The following is a 17882-nucleotide window of genomic DNA, read 5'->3' as shown; positions in this document are numbered from 1 at the left end:
TATATGCAACAATTTAGCACATGTGCACTTTAGCACTGTAGCAATTCTCCATCTGTTTTATACACTTTAACTACTGTGGTGACTTTATACTTAATCTGTCCTGAGCTGAGATCATGCAGCAACCTACGGTGTTATATCTGAGTCTGTGTATTGTTTTGATACTCTTTATGTCTGTGCTGTCTTACTTAACTTTTTATGGACCTTGTTGGCTATAGATACCATCAACCTGCCGGGGACTACAGATGGAAATTTGCTTTTGGCTACAACCTGGCACATTTACATTTTAAATCTGCATTAGTGTGCATCGATCCAGGTAACAAAGATATAACAAATATAACAAATGCCGCCTTTCTGTCAGGAGTTGTATTATCCATCTCTGAACATGCCTATTGGTGTGTCTGGTAAGATACAGTCATTTATAAATGATTCAATGTTTCTGTTTGGCCCGGTAGCAAATGCAACACGGACCGATGGTTTGGGGCCACTGCTATAAATTCACCTCTGCAAATGCCTGTAATTTGCCAATAAGTGTTCATAAATGTGTTCTATACTGACAAAAAAAAAGATGGTTTCATAAATGATCACACATTGAAAAAAATCCACACCAAAATTCAAATTGTTCAGTATGTTTTGAATATCAATATCTTCATAGACGTCTTGCAATCAAGCAAAACATGTTTCTGTTTGTCAATCACGGTGCTAACATTTGCTTCAACCACATCAGTTTTGTCTACTATTCGTTCAAACAAGTTTTACGAGTTGTGCCTGTCTGCCTGAAGCTGGGATGTGTTACAGCAGCTCAGTTCTCTGGGTGGGAATGCTGCACAGCTAAACCCTGAAGACGCCAGTATATGCTCTGAATGGCAGACAAACACACATTGGGAGAAGATTGGATTAACTTGGCTGCTCCCCTCTTGGTTCGTAATGTTTATACAGCCAATATCGCCAGGGATGAAGCGGGAGGCAAAGAACAGTGGCCCAGGTGAGTTGTATGCCATTTGTTTGTTTGCTTTCAAGCTTCTCAGATTGTCACTCTCAAATAAAGAGCATGAACTCTATCTGTATGTTTTCCCATATGAGCTAACAACCTATTACTTTCCAGAAAGGCATCCTGTTAATGTGAGAGACTATAACTAATCCTCTTGGTATGCCTTTTTTTTTTGTCCAACCGATAGAGCTGTAGCTCGCAAATGGATGCTAGTGTTATTTGTTGGTACATGCCTGCTCTACTGCGCCAGGATGACCATGCCTGTCTGTGCAGTCTCAATGGCAGCCACGTTCCACTGGAGCAAGATCGATACTGGTCTTGCTCTGGGTGGATTCTTCTGGGGCTACTCTTGCACACAGATTTTAGGAGGACATGCAAGTGACAAGTAAGTGTTTCACCTACAGTATTCTACTAGCTTAAAGGCGCACCTTTTGACTTTGGGATGTTGATCATTGTAGAATTGGAGGGGAGCGAGTTCTTATCTTCTCAGCAGCATCATGGGCCGTGATCACAGCCGCTACGCCCCTTCTGGCCCACCTAGGCTCTCACACCTTGGCTCTAATGACCATGGCCAGAGCCCTCATGGGACTAGTGCAAGGTGATTTTACGCTGAAGAAAAGACCGTAGCAAAACTGATTAATGACAGCAGAAAAAGCTCAGCTAGCATCAAAGCAGAACATGTTTAGTACATTTTACCTGCATAAAAACGCAAGTGAATTGCTGTGTTCCTATTGACTCAGCCTTTCTCAAACTCAGGCTCTGGATCCAGTATGGGTGTTTGTTTCTGATACCAAGTATTTATAAATCCAATTATAAGAATCCAAGCGCAGAACCATGTGGCATAGCATAACTTCATTGTGACAGTGAGTTGTGTCATATGAACTACTTGACGCTGACCCTAACAGTATGGAACTTCTTCAAAGTATTCTAAATGACTGAATGTGGCTAATCATGTTGCGTCTGGGAACCAGTCTCCTCCACTCTGACCAAAATAGATCAAGCTCCTTTTCCAATTTGTAAGACACCATACAGGTTTTAGATGGAACTACTCGCAATTTTCGTCAGCATTTTTTTAGATTTGCCAGATGGAGTCAATCGCATGAGTGGTTTTAGTTTTGTTTTTATGCCACATGCCCTCCCTGAGGAATCAAATCCATGACATGTCCTCTGCAATGAAAGGCATAAGTAACATTGCACATTTTGGTCAGCATCCACGATTGTTTAGTACAATGTGATGACCAAGCTTTTAACACTTTTAAAGTGATGCTTTTTAAATAATACATTTTTATGTACACATAATGAAGACCGATGCACTCGGACTATTCAATGTACTCTTAGCTGTGTTGAGATTCTTTAGTTTTTTTTAGTTATTGCAAGTTTATAACCTTTGCAAAATGAATTGTTATTTTAAATGCGATTGCAGCAAATGTAAGTTCATCAAAAGTATCCAAAATGGTGGTTTTTCTGTCCAAAATTGGTTTCCAGGTGTCTTTGTCCCATCTTTGGCCAGTCTGATTGCACAGCGTGCAGCAGAAGGAGAAAATGGCTTTTTAATGAGCATCATTCAAAGTGGGAGCTCTCTTGGGTATGCCACACACACACACACACACACACACACACACACACACACACACACACACACACACACACACACACACACACACACACACACACACACACACACACACACACACCAACACTAATCAACGCACCAGTACAACTGTATTTTTTGTGACACGTTTAAATTGTTCTTCCAGAATATTGATGGCAGGTGGGCTGGGATCGCTAATGTTGGACTTGTACAGCTGGGAAAGTGCATTCTATGCTGTTGGTTTTCTGTCTGGACTCTGGGCACTCGTTGTTTGGCAGTTCTTATTAAAAGGTGCCATATACTGTATGATTTCTATGCAATTAAAAGTGTAGCTTCAAATGACGATCTAGTTATGAAGGCCAAACAGGTCTCTGTTACACATAATGCTTTTCCTCGAATTTCACAGTCCTTAGCAATGTCAAAGGTTTGTTATGAAAACTAAGTTCAATGAATGTCTTTGTGATTGATCTCAATTATTTAGTTGTCAGGTGTTGGCAGCAATATGGCTTGTTTTCCACTAAATACAGTTACTTGGACAGTGCCACAGTACTTTTACCTACAGCAGTATGTCGACTTACAAGCTTAATTAATTATGTGATGGAGCTCTTAACTGAAAACACTTGTATTTCAAATCAACATCTCCTGTTGAAATACATGAAAATAAACTTAATTGCTCCCTCAAAAAGCGCTATTTCCATATACAAAATGCCTTATAAAAAGAAAAACAAAGTTTATATATGTCACGGCTGGTTACACTAAGCCGTGCCCTTTTGTTGGTGTTCTGCTGTGTTTTGGGTTAGTTCCTGTCCTGCGCTTTTACAAACCCTGTTTCCATATGAGTTGGGAAATTGTGTTAGATGTAAATATAAACGGAATACAATGATTTGCAAATCATTTTCAACCCATATTCAGTTGAATATGCTACAAAGACAACATATTTGATGTTCAAACTGATAAACATTTTTTTTTGCAAATAATCATTAACTTTAGAATTTGATGCCAGCAACACGTGACAAAGAAGATGTGAAAGGTGGCAATAAATACTGATAAAGTTGAGGAATGCTCATCAAACACTTATTTGGAACATCCCACAGGTGAACAGGCAAATTGGGAACAGGTGGGTGCCATGATTGGGTATAAAGTAGATTCCATGAAATGCTCAGTCATTCACAAAGGAAAAAATATGTTTTTTTGTTTTAATATGGTTTCTGTAGGAGGACAAACATGACACAAACACTCTAATGTTTTCCAGTGCTGTAAAAATATGTCGAATAAATATAACATTTTAACGTTTCTGTCAACGAAGATTTGCGTCAGCCTGCAACGCACTTTTCTTTCAGCTTGATGTGGTGCCAGGCAGGTGGCTGTTGCAAACAAAACAAATACCTGTGAGAGCAGACATTCTCGAACACGAACTACATCAAATCCAAATACCGCACCCGCCTCACAGATTATAGCTTGCAGTCCTGCGTGAAGATTAAAGTTAGAGTTTACTTGCCCGAAGTCACATTAAACGACAATCCAGTCATGGGCACATCTTTAGTAACAAAGTGGCTGCTTTTATAGAGTGATTTCTGAATTTTGTCAATACACATTTGGAATGACATATAGGGATTTTATTGTGTTTTGTTGCTCAAGCCCGATCGGCTGCGTTGTATTTTGGTGTCAAAAGAGAAGGCTACCGCGTTTACCCTCGCAGTCACCAACTTGGCATTTGCAGAAAACTAATGAGAAGAGGATAATGCACAGAAATTGAACTTAAACTGTATTATTTTAATTGTATATACTTTACCTTTTCAAAAGGCTGCTGTTTTTTTTTATATATATAATTGCAGGCTGTGTTTTATTGCACTCGGTCTTTTGCCCAGATAAGAGGAAAAAGGGAAGAAGATTGTATTGTATTAGTGAGAATTGAAGATGACTGCATTTTATTTCCATGGGGAAGTCTGAAAGTATAGGAGGTCTATTATGCACAATCTATTTTGTTTTTTCGAATCTTTAAAAATTAAAGCGACATCAAAAATCTGATTTCTTTATTGTATTTGGATAATTTCATCAATGCCTACGTAACATAATGCATTAACGTTGTAATGGAAGTTAAACCTAAAGTCCATCATACAGCAGAGTAGTTATGTGGTGCGTCATTCTCTCCAGGATGTGCTGCAGGGAAAATAAACATTTAAACATGAATGCTCATGTATTTCTAGCCTACATAGTCATTTTGATAGTATAGGCTAATATTGACACTTTCAGCATGTGTTACCTTTATTATAAGGCTTCTATAGCCTTTTTATTTTGTGCAGCTTCAGACAGATTTGTTTTTTGTTTTTTTGGTCCGATATGGCTCTTTCAACATTATGGGTTGCCGACCCCTGGTTTAGATATTATTTTAACATTTTTGGCTGGTTGTTGAGCTCATTCTGCTTCAGTATGGTGCAGACTAGCAGTGATACACGTCAAGTCAAGTCAACTACACGATCATCATGTTTTTGATCATTTATTTCATTAATTAGATAAATATAATCTGCTTCTTTTTCTCAACTTCACTTTCTTCCTTCCCATGGTTGGAAAACAAAGTAATGTCAATCTCTGCCTATAAGCTATTGCTAGCGAGTAAGACCAGATGTTTTGGTCGGATCTTACGACGTTCACTGTGACATTTGCCACACCAACTAATGGCGGGATGCTCGTAACTCAAGCGTTTGCCTGAAACTTAAAAAAAAAAAAAAAAAGCCAAGAGACAGTTCTTATCTCAAAACACTCTTAGATGAGGTGTCACTGTACTTGACTTGACTTATTTCGTTGTCCCTGGTATTCAACAGTTGGTTGATTAATGTGTTTTAGTTCAAAGCCGTTGTTTTCCTTCAAAGTGACACTAATGTTGGCGCTATAGTAAAATGTTTGCTGTGTGATCATGCAGGTAAATCTTATCCAAAACAGAAGCAAAGAAACAACGGCTCACACTCAAAGAGTTTTTCAATGTCCTATTTGCTGAGTCTCCTGAAGAAGCCATGTGTCTGGTAAAACTCTTACTTTCTTTACCTTGTATTTGTGCGTTTATTTTTCACCAGGAACATAACCTCTCTGTTTCCTCTCCTCTTTGTTAGGGCTATGGTTTTTGCTCACCTGTGCACATGTGGCACTTCCTACATTTTACTGTCGTGGATGCCAACATACTTCAGTGAAGAATATCCTCAAGCTGAGGTATTTGTTTTCTCCTTCCATAACTACTTTGTGCAACACTCATGTCGTGTTGCACGATCTCCCTCTCCATGTGAGACAGGCCCATTCTTTGGCTACTTTTAAGACCCTTCTTAAAACCCATTTTTACTCACTGGCTTTTAACCCAGCATGAGACTTTGAACTGTTTAAACTGTTAACTTTTTAACTGCTTTTTATCTAACAAATTGCTCTTAAAATAATTTGTATTTGCTTTTTCTATGTGCATATGTATATATATATACACATATATATGTATGAATGTGTATATGTGTGTGTGTATTTTACCTCTGTTTTAAATGTTATTTTTTAGTCTGTCCTTTGCCTGTATTTCCTTGTGGTGTACAACCCTTTGTTCTTCAACTGTGGTTGTTTTTAAAGGGCTTTATGAATAAAGTCGGTATGGTATGGTTGGTATGTGTCTGTTCCTGCAGGTGTGGGTGTACAATGTGTTTCCTTGGCTAGCAGCAATTCCAGCTGCTCTTTGGGGTGGATATGTTTCAGATTCACTCATCAGCCGAGGTATCTTTTGTCAGTTAATGACATCATAGATCACATTTGATTGACTTTTAATACATGCAATTCAACAAAGGTTTCCCCCCCCCCCCCCTCCTATATAGGTTACAGTGTTGTGTTTGTGAGAAAGATGATGCAAGTAAGTATGTTGACTTTTTTTTTACTGTACGCTTGTACAGTTGATGGTTGAAATCCCAATGTGTGCTAATAGTGTATTTGTGTGTTTGTATGGTGGAATTGTATCATTTCTCTACATGTGAAGCGAAAGAAGAGTAATGTACATGATTGGATGACATTTCAAAACTGTATTGTGCCGATCCACAGCAATCTCAAGGCACTTTTATAGGCTTCATCAAAAAGGAAGATTTTAGGTCTACACTAAAAAGTGGGAAGGGAATCTCGAAGATGGTTTTGGTTCCTGCTAAAAACTACTTTTTACTATTGTACTTTTACACAGACTGCTTGTTGGTGGATCAAGCATCACAAGTATGGGGTGCCGAATGTAAAAGTTCAGTCACAACTTTTCTAGCAGATGTATTTCTCAGATTTAACTCACTTTTCTTTGATTTAGCTAACTTTAATCACAATTATATTTAAATGTTAACTCTAAATATTATATCTAAATGTTAAATCCAAACCTAAATTTTAAATATAAATCTGTGTGTTAAATCTAAACCTAAATGTTAAATATAAATCGGTATGTTAAATCTAAACCTAAATCTAAATGTTAAATCTAAATCTCTATGTTAAATCTAAACTTAAATCTAAATGTTAAATCTAAACCTAAATGTTAAATCTAAATCTAAATGTGAGCGCTAAATGCTGAATCTCAATGCTCCCATTTAACATTTAGCGCTCACATTTAGATTTAGGTTTAGATATAACACTTACCACTCACATTTATATTTATATTTAACATTTAGGTTTAGATGTAACATTTAGGTTTTGATTTAACATTTCGCGCTCACATTTAAATTTAAATATACGATTTAGGTTTAGATTTAAGATTTAGGTTTATATTTAACATTTAGTACTCACATTTAACATTTAGCGCTCAGTTAGGTCATCTTTTGTGCTTTGACTGAGTTAAGTTGAGTCAACTTATAGTGTCAGGTATGTTACATTTCAAAACATGAGTTGACGTTCAGTCTGATGTAAGGTGAACTTGAAAATATTAGTTGATATAACTTGAAAATATGTTGGTTCAATATATTTGATCAAGTTCCTACAAATGTAAGTCAAGTTGGCTCAACATGGTAAATGATCTGTATTTATATAGCTGTATTTATATAGCTGCATTTATATAGCGCGTCTGAGTTAATGTATATATTCAGTACATACATACATTATCAATTTGTTTTGTCAACTTGACAAAAGTCCTTCTAACAAAATGCCCAAATTACTTTTAACAGTGTGAGTGAGATGGGCGGACGTCTTAATTACCTCTACCAGAGGCGTTTTTTGGAAAAATTAGGAATATTATGTCTTTATTTCAAATAAACTGTGGGGCAAATTGCCAACCTTACATTGGAGCAAATGTGCCGCCTTCTCCATACAAAAAAGGCCACTAATGGAAATGAGCGGCGGTAGTCTAGAAAACTGGCGAGTTTTGTTTTGATCCTTTTTTTTTTTTGTGCGTGCACCCTCACATTGATTGCGCCCATGGCAAAAACCTGCTCTGTATGCAATAGAATAGATCCCTATACATTATCAAAAAAAGATTTGGCGAGTTATCAAAATATAACTATAGATCTCAATGTTTTGTGTGCTGAAAGCTTCATTTATGATTGCTGCCTTTGGTAAGAGCTTATATGGGAACGGCACTTTTTAAAATGTTGCCTATTGTTCACAATCCTTATGAGAGACAACAAGACAAAAGTTTTTTTTTGTGTTTTGCATTCTAACTCGTAATAATCGTCTTGTCCTAAGTGGCTAGCAATGCAGCTAATGTGAGCAATCAATTATACCTCTAAATCACTTTAAAAATGCATTCAAAAACCGTCATTAATACTTCATATTCGTACCGTAACCTGTATAATAACCAAACTGTGGCGATATTGTTATTGTAAGAGCGAATATTGAGGAACTGTGTACCTAGCGTAGTAACATATCCGCGTACTTCGGTATTAGCTTAAGCTAGCTTTTTGCATCTCCAGCTAAATGTTTTTGAGTTTGTGATGCACAACACAATGCGATAAGACACCAATCTGTACTGACTGAAAAACATGAACAATAATATTACAGTATCTGTAAAGTATTAGCCCAAATGTAATGTTTCGTTTGCACACAGCTAGCTTGACGGCGTATGTACTGTCGTTGTACGGTGATGTGCTGCATGTATCATGATCAACATTAAAGAGACTCACTCGATGAACATGTGTCTGTTTGGTCGAGCTGGCTGGGGGCGTTTACAGTTCATTTTGGGTATGAACGTCATTTATGTCGTCATAGTTTGTCGCAAAGTTCCACAATCGCAGCGTCAAGTCACGCCAACCTCACTCTCTCGACTTCCCTCTTTTCTTCGTGCTCGCTTCTATAAGCAGCAGTTCATCTTCCGTATTTTCAGCTTCAAAAAAATAAAGATGTAAATCCTCAGTTGTCCAAAAATAGACGCTTTCAGTGCCTGTTACTAAATGTGCCATGATTACAACACACTTGCATGATTACAACACACTTGTGTTTGTTTACAGAGGTAGGAACACACATTTGTTGCCTGAAGTCAGAAGTGCGCTGCTATGGAAACGGCAATACATGTGCTGAGGAAATAAGTTCCAGTAATACTTAAAATTTACAAAACATGGCAAATATTGTACATATTGTTATGAATGTGTATGTTACTACATTATATATATATATATATATATATATATATATATATATATATATATATATATATATATATATATATATATATATATATATATATATATATATATATATATATATATATATATATATGTATATATATATACAGTCGTGATCAAAAGTTTACATAAACTTGTAAAGAACATAATGTCATGGCTGTCTTGAGTTTCCAATAATTTCTACAACTCTTATTTTTTTGTGATAGAGTGATTGGAGCACATACTTGTTTGTCACAAAAAACATTCATTAAGTTTGGTTCTTTTATGAATTTATTATGGGTCTACTGAAAATGTGAGCAAATCTGCTGGGTCAAAAGTATACATACAGCAATGTTAATATTTGGTTACATGTCCCTTGGCAAGTTTCACTGCAATAAGGCGCTTTTGGTAGCCATCCACAAGCTTCTGGCAAGCTTCTGGTTGAATTTTTGACCACTCCTCTTGACAAAATTGGTGCAGATCAGCTAAATTTGTTGTTTTTCTGACATGGACTTGTTTCTTCAGCATTGTCCACACGTTTAAGTCAGGACTTTGGGAAGGCCATTCTAAAACCTTAATTCTAGCCTGATTTAGCCATTCTTTTAGCACTTTTGCGATCATTGTCCTGTTTGAACACCCAACTGTGCCCAAGACCCAACCTCTGGGCTGATGATTTTAGGTTTTCCTGAAGAATTTGGTGGTAATTCTCCCTTTTCATTGTCCCATTTACTCTCTGTAAAGCACTAGTTCCATTGGCAGCAAAACAGGCCCAGTGCATAATACTACCACCACCATGCTTGACGGTAGGTGTGGTGTTCCTGGGATTAAAGGCCTCACCTTTTCTCCTCCAAACATATAGCTGGTTATTGTGGCCAAACAGCTGAATTTTTGTTTTATCTGACCACAGAACTTTCCTCCAGAAGATCTTATCTTTGTCCATGTGATGTCAGATGGAACAAAAATTGAGCTGTTTGGCCACAATACCCAGCAATATGTTTGGAAAAGAAATGATAAATAAATAAATGGGTTATACTTGTATAGCGCTTTTCTACCTTCAAGGTACTCAAAGCGCTTTGACAGTATTACCACATTCACCCATTCACACACACACTGATGGCGGGAGCTGCCATGCAAGGCGCTAACCAGCAGCCATCAGGAGCAAGGGGTGAAGTGTCTTGCCCAAGGACACAACGGACGTGACTAGGGTGGTAGAAGGTGGAGATTGAACCCCAGTAACCAGCAACACTCCGATTGCTGGCACGGCCACTCTACCAACTTCGCCACGCCGTCCCCGAAGAAAAGGTGATGAATCCCAGGAACACCTCCCAACCGTCAAGCATGGTGGTGGTAGTATTATGCTCTGGGCCTGTTTTGCTGCCAATGAAACTGGTGCTTTACAGAGAGTAAATGGGAGAACGAAAAAGGAGGATTACCTCCAAATTCTTCAGGACAACCTAAAATCATCAGCCCGGAGGTTGGGTCTTGGGCGCAGTTGGGTGTTCCAACAGGACAATGACCCCAAACACACGTAAAAAATTATAAAGGAATGGCTAAATCAGGCTAGAATTAAGGTTTTAGAATGGCCTTACCAAAGTCCTGACCTAAATGTGTGGCCAATGCTGAAGAAACATGTCCATGTCAGAAAACCAACAAATTTAACTCAACTGCACCAATTTTGTCAAGAGGAGTGGTCAAAAATTCTACCAGAAGCTTGTGGATGGCTACCAAAAGCGCCTTATTGCTGTGAAACTTGCCAAGGGACATGTAACCAAATATTAACATTGTTGTATGTATACTTTTGACCCAGCAGATTGGCTCACATTTTCAGTAGACTCATGATAAATTCATAAAAGAACCAAACTTCATGAATGCTTTTGTGCCCAACAAGTATATGCTCAAATCACTCTATCACAAAAAAATAAGAGTTGTAGAAATTATTGGAAACTCAAGACAGCTGTTACTTGTTCTTTACAAGTGTATGTCAACTTTTGACCACGACTGTACATGCAAGTTGTTTTAGAGGGCTTTGAAGGTTACAACGGTGACTCCCTTTAGCCGAATCTTCCAAGCGATTTTTTATCATCTTTAAAGTCCTAAAAAATAAAACACGTGTGTTCTTGTCCCTCATAACGGTTGTGAGAAATGGGCAGAATTCCCCCCAAAAAATGCATTCCTTTTTAACTCTTTTAGGTTTTGTTTACATTTGCTCTATTTTATTTAGACTCGCCGAGTTGGTGCTTTACTCATACTTACTTGTAGAAAAAATTAGTTTTAAGGACTCTGAAACAAGATTAAATGCATATAATATCAAGGTAATACTTAAATAGGAAATACTATACGTTAAAATGTTTATCATCCATCCATTTACTACCGCTTGTCCTTCTAAAAGTATATCAAACAAACTTTTTAACGAAGTTATCACTGCAAGCTCCGCCCCGTTGACCGAGAACCAGGCACTGCAACACAAAGCAGTATGGCGGCAGCAGAGCTGCCAGATCATGACAGGTTTGGCCATACAAAAACAAAAAAACTGTGCGGGGCGTATAAAAACTGAGGTATCATTGTGATATTTGTGTACTATTGTTTCTTTTATAACATTTGTTCCCTTCCTCAGTTCATTGCCATGGGCGCCTCTGGTGTTTGTGTCATGCCACTGGCTGGGAAGGTCTCGTTTCACATGGCGGTGATCTTAATTTCTGCAGCTATGGTTTCACTTTCCTTAACCAGCAGGTACGTGTTTGAAGGTGACCCATTGTGTATGATAAGAACACAGTAGAGTGAACACAATCATAAAGTAATGGTGGAATGATAGCATTGTACATATACAGTAGTATAGACAGCATTGAATATTATAATTTACAGTATATTGAATATATAAATATATATAGTTTGACAGGGATCAAGAATAAATACATTTTGAGGAGAAGCTGGGTTAAAGTTACAGTTTTAATCACTATGGAATTAAATTATGGAATGGATTAAGCAAATAGTTTACTAATATAATCCACTTTAAGAAACTCTTCAAACTTAAAGTGTTTACAAAGTACAAAGAAGAAGAACCATGATAAACATTCTGAATTTATTTCATCCATCCATTCATTTTCAAGATAATCTTACTCATCTCACCATATGAAATATAACTTACTGCACCAATTATTATTTATTTATTTATTTTTTATTGTTATTACCTCCGGAGTATATTGTGAATGAATTAAAAAACAGGAAGTGAACAAAAGTTTTAGCAACTGCTATGTAAAGGAAAAGGGGTAGGATTAAATGAGCTCTGCTTCTTCCTACTCCTTTTCGAACATGTTGAATAGAGACACTGGAAATTGTGAGGCATCATGTTGTATGCATGCATGTTCCAAATAAACTCAAACTCAACTTAACAACTTACATCAAATTACCAAATTATTAACAGATATATCCAGAAAGGCACACTGGTTGTCATTGAACAAGTAAACTGACTGATGGACAAAATAAATTTTTATTTTATTTGACATTCTGGTGCTCTATTAGTGACATTTTAGTTATATGTGGTCATTAAAGTATTGCTATAACAATATAACTTTGCACAGTACTGTATTTATACCGGTAGTATTTTTCATCCAATCCTGTGTTCAGCAATCATAGTAAGGAATACCAAGTTTCTTGTAATAATAATAAAAATAAATATTTTGGCTACTTTGCCACCTTCCCATGCCCATATAACTCAGGGGTGTCAAACTAGTTTTAGCTCAGGGCTTGCAAAGATTAAAATCTATTCCCATGTGGTAAAATGATGGCATAACTACTTTGGCCAAAAATAGAACAAGCGCATTATGAAAATGTGCACATCACAAATAACCCTCTTGTCAAAACACTTTTGTTAATTGAAAATTCTGATGAAAAAATTGGTTCCGTTTCAAAAACACAACAAGTACACAATGAACTCCGACTTTGTCTCAGTTTATCTATAAAGCCAACAAACTTTAAGTCAAAGTCTGTCTGGGATTTAACAAAATCCTAAATAGATAACAAATAATAAAAACTCTACTAGGCATTAGATATGGCCCGTTTACGTCGTGGCCGTCTGTTTTTCATTTGAAATTGAAAATTTGACACAAAGATAATATAAATTTATTTCGGGTTTGATAATAAAAAACAAAAAAAGGAAAATGGATCGGGTCCATGTACCTTCCGTTCATTCTATTTCAAATTCTTAAATTCAAATCAAAAAACTAATTTCGGGCCATTTTTTCTATTTTCATTTCTAAAACAACAGTTGAACAACTGTTTAATGACATTTTTTTAAAACGACAATAGAACTTCTGCTGAACAAAGGTGTTACCGTTATGCTAAAAACATGCTAAACGCAAACGAAAAGCTAAAATACTGCTTCCGGTTCAATTTGTCATCTGTGTGATGACAAATTGAACCGGATTTTTGCATTTAGGAAGAATATATATTCGATTTTTGTGTTTATCTGGAAAATTAAAAATCATTTAAAGGAAAACAGCACACAATCCAATTTTATGGCAATATTTTAATGAAAATCAACCCTTTTTTTGTTTGTTTCAAAATCTGCCATATACAAACCCCGTTTCCATATGAGTTGGGAAATTGGGTTGGATGTAAATATAAACGGAATACAATGATTTGCAAATCCTTTTCAACCCATATTCAATTGAATGCACTACAAAGACAACATATTTGATGTTCAAACTCATAAACTTTATTTTTTGCAAATAATAATTAACTTAGAATTTCATGGCTGCAACACGTGCCAAACTAGTTGGGAAAGGGCATGTTCACCACTGTGTTACATGGCCTTTCCTTTTAACAACACTCAGTAAACGTTTGGGAACTGAGGAGACACATTTTTTAAGTTTCTCAGGTGGAATTCTTTCCCATTCTTGCTTGATGTACAGCTTAAGTTGTTCAACAGTCCGGAGGTCTCCGTTGCGGTATTTTAGGCTTCATAATGCGCCACTCATTTTCAATGGGAGACAGGTCTGGACTACGGGCAGGCCAGTCTAGTACCCGCACTCTTTTACTATGAAGCCATGTTGATGTGACACGTGGCTTGGCATTGTCTTGCTGAAATAAGCAGGGGCGTCCATGGTAATGTTGCTTGTATGGCAACATATGTTGCTCCAAAACTTCTTTCAGCATTAATGGTGCCTTCACAGATGTGTAAGTTACCCATGTCTTGGGCACTAATACACCCCCATACCATCACAGATGCTGGCTTTTCAACTTTGCGCCTATAACAATCCGGATGGTTCTTTTCCTCTTTGGTCCAGAGGACACGACGTCCACAGTTTCCAAAAACAATTTGAAATGTGGACTCGTCAGACAACAGAACACTTTTCCACTTTGTATCAGTCCATCTTAGATGAGCTCAGGCCCAGCAAAGCCGACAGCGTTTTTGGGTGTTGTTGATAAACGGTTTTCGCCTTGCATAGGAGATTTTTAACTTGCGCTTACAGATGTAGCGACCAACTGTAGTTACTGACAGTGGGTTTCTGAAGTGTTCCTGAGCCCATGTGGTGATATCCTTTACGCACTGATGTCGCTTGTTGATGCAGTACAGCCTGAGGGATCAAAGGTCACGGGCTTAGCTGCTTACGTGCAGTGATTTCTCCAGATTCTCTGAACCCTTTGATGATATTACGGACAGTAATGGTGAAATCCCTAAATTCTTTGCAATAGCTGGTTGAAAAGGTTTTTCTTAAACTGTTCAACAATTTGCTCACGCATTTGTTGACAAAGTGGTGACCCTCGCCCCATCCTTGTTTGTGAATGACTGAGCATTTCATGGAATCTACTTTTATACCCAAGCATGGCACCCACCTGTTCCCAATTTGCCTGTTCAAATAAGTGTTTGATGAGCATTCCTCAACTTTATCAGTATTTATTGCCACCTTTCCCAACTTCTTTGTCACGTGTTGCTGGCATCAAATTCTAAAGTTAATGATTATTTTCCAAAAAAAAATGTTTATCAGTTTGAACATCAAATATGTTGTCTTTGTAGCATATTCAACTGAATATGGGTTGAAAATTATTTGCAAATCATTGTATTCCGTTTATATTTACATCTAACACAATTTCCCAACTCATATGGAAACGGGGTTTGTATAATAAAAATTGAAAAACGGCCCCAATTTTGTTTTTTGATTTGCGTTTAAAAATTGGAAATAGAATGAACGGAAGGTACGCGGACCTGATCGGTATCCATTATCCGAATTGATATATTTGAACATCAAAAACAGGAATTAAAACAGCAAGTGGAAAACTGTTTTCTCTATCCCGTGTTCAATGTTTGGAGATATGGTAGATTACACATGCGCAGTGTCTCTTTTCCATATCCTCCCCTGTGAGTGACCCTGAACAACAACAACAGAAATGGAAAAACAACGTTTGCCTGCTCGATAGAGAACCAATAAAACGTGTCACCGTCCAAGTCACTGCACGTTAAAAAATAGAAGGGAACTTGTTCTTTGTCTTCTTCTTCATCTGTTCTTGTTGTTCCGGGTCACTCATAGACAAGGATCCTGAAGAGACACTGCGCATGCGCAATCCACCCAATGTCCAAACATTGATAGAGAAAAGAGCTTTCCACTCGTTGTTTGAATTCCCATTTTCAAATTTCAAACACATAAATACATTCGGACAACGGATAATGACTCGTTTGGTTTTTTTCCTTTTTTTTAAACCAAAAAAATAACCCTATTCAAGAGGGTTGAGTTACACTCTGCGTCCACTTTCCTCTCTTTTGACAGACATTTGACAGAAATGTTCTTCATTGAAAAAATCCCGAGGCACACAACCAGCAGAAATCATTGAAAAATTAAACTCAGCAGCTGATATTGACAATAAAAAGACGTTTTCGCAATTGTTGGATATGAATTCAAACCATAACGACCATGCTTCACCATAACTCTTGTCTCAAAGTAGGTGTACTGTCACAACCTGTCACATCACGCTGTGACTTATTCTGAGGTTTTTGACGTTTTTTCTGTGTGTAGTGTTTTAGTTCTTGTCTTGCGCTCCTATTTCGGTGGCTTTTCCTGTTTTGTTGGTATTTTCCTGTAGCAGTTTCATGTCTTCCTTGAACGCTATTCCCCGCACCTGCTTTGTTTTGGCAATCAAAACTATTTAAGTTGTGCGGACACTGTCCTTCTTTGTGGGGACATTGTTGATTGTCATGTCATGTATGGATGTACTTTGTGGACACCGTCTGCTCCACGCACTTTAAGTCTTTGCTGTCGTCCAGCATTCTGTTTTTGTTTACTTTGCAGCAAGTTCAGTTTTAGTTTAATTTTGCATAGCCATCGCTAAGCTTGAATGCCTTTTCTTAGCAGCACTTGCCTTTTGTTTATTTTTGGTTTAAGCGTTAGATACCTTTTTACCTGCACATTGCCTCCCGCTGTCGCCTGCATTCTGTGATCACGACAAACCTGCTGCCACCTACTGATATGGAAGAGTATTACACGGTTACTCTGCCGAGCTCTAGACAGTACAGACACTCAACAACGGCACATTATTTGCGGATTATAATTACTGGTTTGCAAAATATATTTTTAACCCAATTAGGTGAAATTACATTATCTCCCACGGCACACTACCGCGGCACAGTGGTTGAAAAACACTGCTTTAGTGAATGTGTTGTCATTGTTTTCAGTGGTGCGTCTGTCAACGTCCAGGATCTCACACCATCGTGCGCTGGTGCCCTCTTTGGTGAGTTTGCGTGGGCCCTAAATCTAAAATTTTGTGCGAAAGCAAACAGTGCGTGTGTTTACAAAATCTTTAGCTTTGATAAATATTAGCAAAAATGTCAATATAATAAGCTGTGTAATATTTTTTTCTTGTTCTGCTTCAGGTTTTATGAATATGTTGGGGGCTTTCATGGGTACGTATTATCAGTGTTCTTGTGTGGTGTAAACTCTAATACAACAATGAAATTAAATAGCTGTCAAATGTGCTGCACAGGGGTGGTGATGGTCTCAGTAACTGGTTACTTGATTGAGGTCACCCATTCATGGGCCGCAGTTTTCTTCCTCATCACCGGCGTCCACGTTGTAGGTCTTGTAGTCTTCCTTTGGTTTGGAGACGCACAACGTGTGGACCTAGAAAATCCCAAGTCGTTCACCAGAGGACCTAGTTCAGTATAATACAAGTATGTCTCACGTCGATTTATGAACCAACACATCTCCACACTAGTGTTTACTGTTGCCTAATGGGAACAATAGCTTTGCAAATTAAAAGTGCACATAATAATTGTAAGGATGTTTATGTTAGAAATCATATTTGTTATGTGCAATCCAAATGCACATTGTGTTGCATTTTTTTTATGTGTGAAAAGCGCTTAATAAAGTTTGATTTGATTTGAGTTTGGAAAATATCATCTGCTTAATGAGTGGTGTATAAACAAAGACCTGAGAGCAATTTTCCCTTATCTGTCCTAAGATATACAACTTTCCTATGTGTCTTTCTCTACAGATATCATTTTAGTTTGTTTGTATGGTTTTGTTGTGAAACTATCATACTTTGCACTTTTGAGTCATTGTAATGACTCTATGTACGGTTGGCGAATATGAACTTGATCAATAAACCGCCCTCAATATTTTGTGTTGTCTTAAGGGTTTTGATTGCATAGAACTACACTGTCATCACCTAAAATTGACTTTTTAAACCATTAAAAACAACACAACTACATCCTAAAGAGTGTAATTAATAAGTG

At 37.4% G+C, this 17882-nt stretch overlaps 1 protein-coding gene across 1 annotated transcript; it reads left to right on the top strand.

The window, feature by feature from the left end:
* Positions 1-792: 792 nt before the first annotated feature.
* On the top strand, positions 793-17752 carry LOC133613758 (voltage-gated purine nucleotide uniporter SLC17A9-like). The gene is made up of 13 exons (XM_061971527.1): positions 793-982; positions 1176-1373; positions 1447-1586; positions 2474-2573; positions 2746-2870; positions 5500-5599; positions 5687-5783; positions 6233-6320; positions 6419-6453; positions 11772-11887; positions 16824-16879; positions 17022-17051; positions 17132-17752. Exons 1-13 carry the CDS (start codon positions 861-863, stop codon positions 17311-17313), a joined length of 1389 nt encoding a protein of 462 aa, XP_061827511.1. The 5' UTR covers positions 793-860; the 3' UTR covers positions 17314-17752.
* The last annotated feature ends 130 nt before the right edge of the window (positions 17753-17882 follow it).

Source organism: Nerophis lumbriciformis, linkage group LG01, assembly GCF_033978685.3.
Source record: "Nerophis lumbriciformis linkage group LG01, RoL_Nlum_v2.1, whole genome shotgun sequence".
In the NCBI taxonomy this organism is placed as follows: domain Eukaryota; kingdom Metazoa; phylum Chordata; class Actinopteri; order Syngnathiformes; family Syngnathidae; genus Nerophis; species Nerophis lumbriciformis.
This window is presented reverse-complemented; position numbering and strand designations above follow the sequence as displayed.

What these genes read in the sequence shown, in the direction of transcription:
- LOC133613758 (XM_061971527.1), top strand. Translation starts at nt 861, where the DNA reads ATGGCAGACAAACACACATTGGGAGAAGATTGGATTAACTTGGCTGCT. An exon ending in CTGAAGAAGCCATGTGTCTG is followed by an intron (nt 5,600 to 5,686) that starts GTAAAACTCTTA and finishes CCTCTTTGTTAG; the next exon opens with GGCTATGGTTTTTGCTCACC. An exon ending in TATGTTGGGGGCTTTCATGG is followed by an intron (nt 17,052 to 17,131) that starts GTACGTATTATC and finishes TGTGCTGCACAG; the next exon opens with GGGTGGTGATGGTCTCAGTA.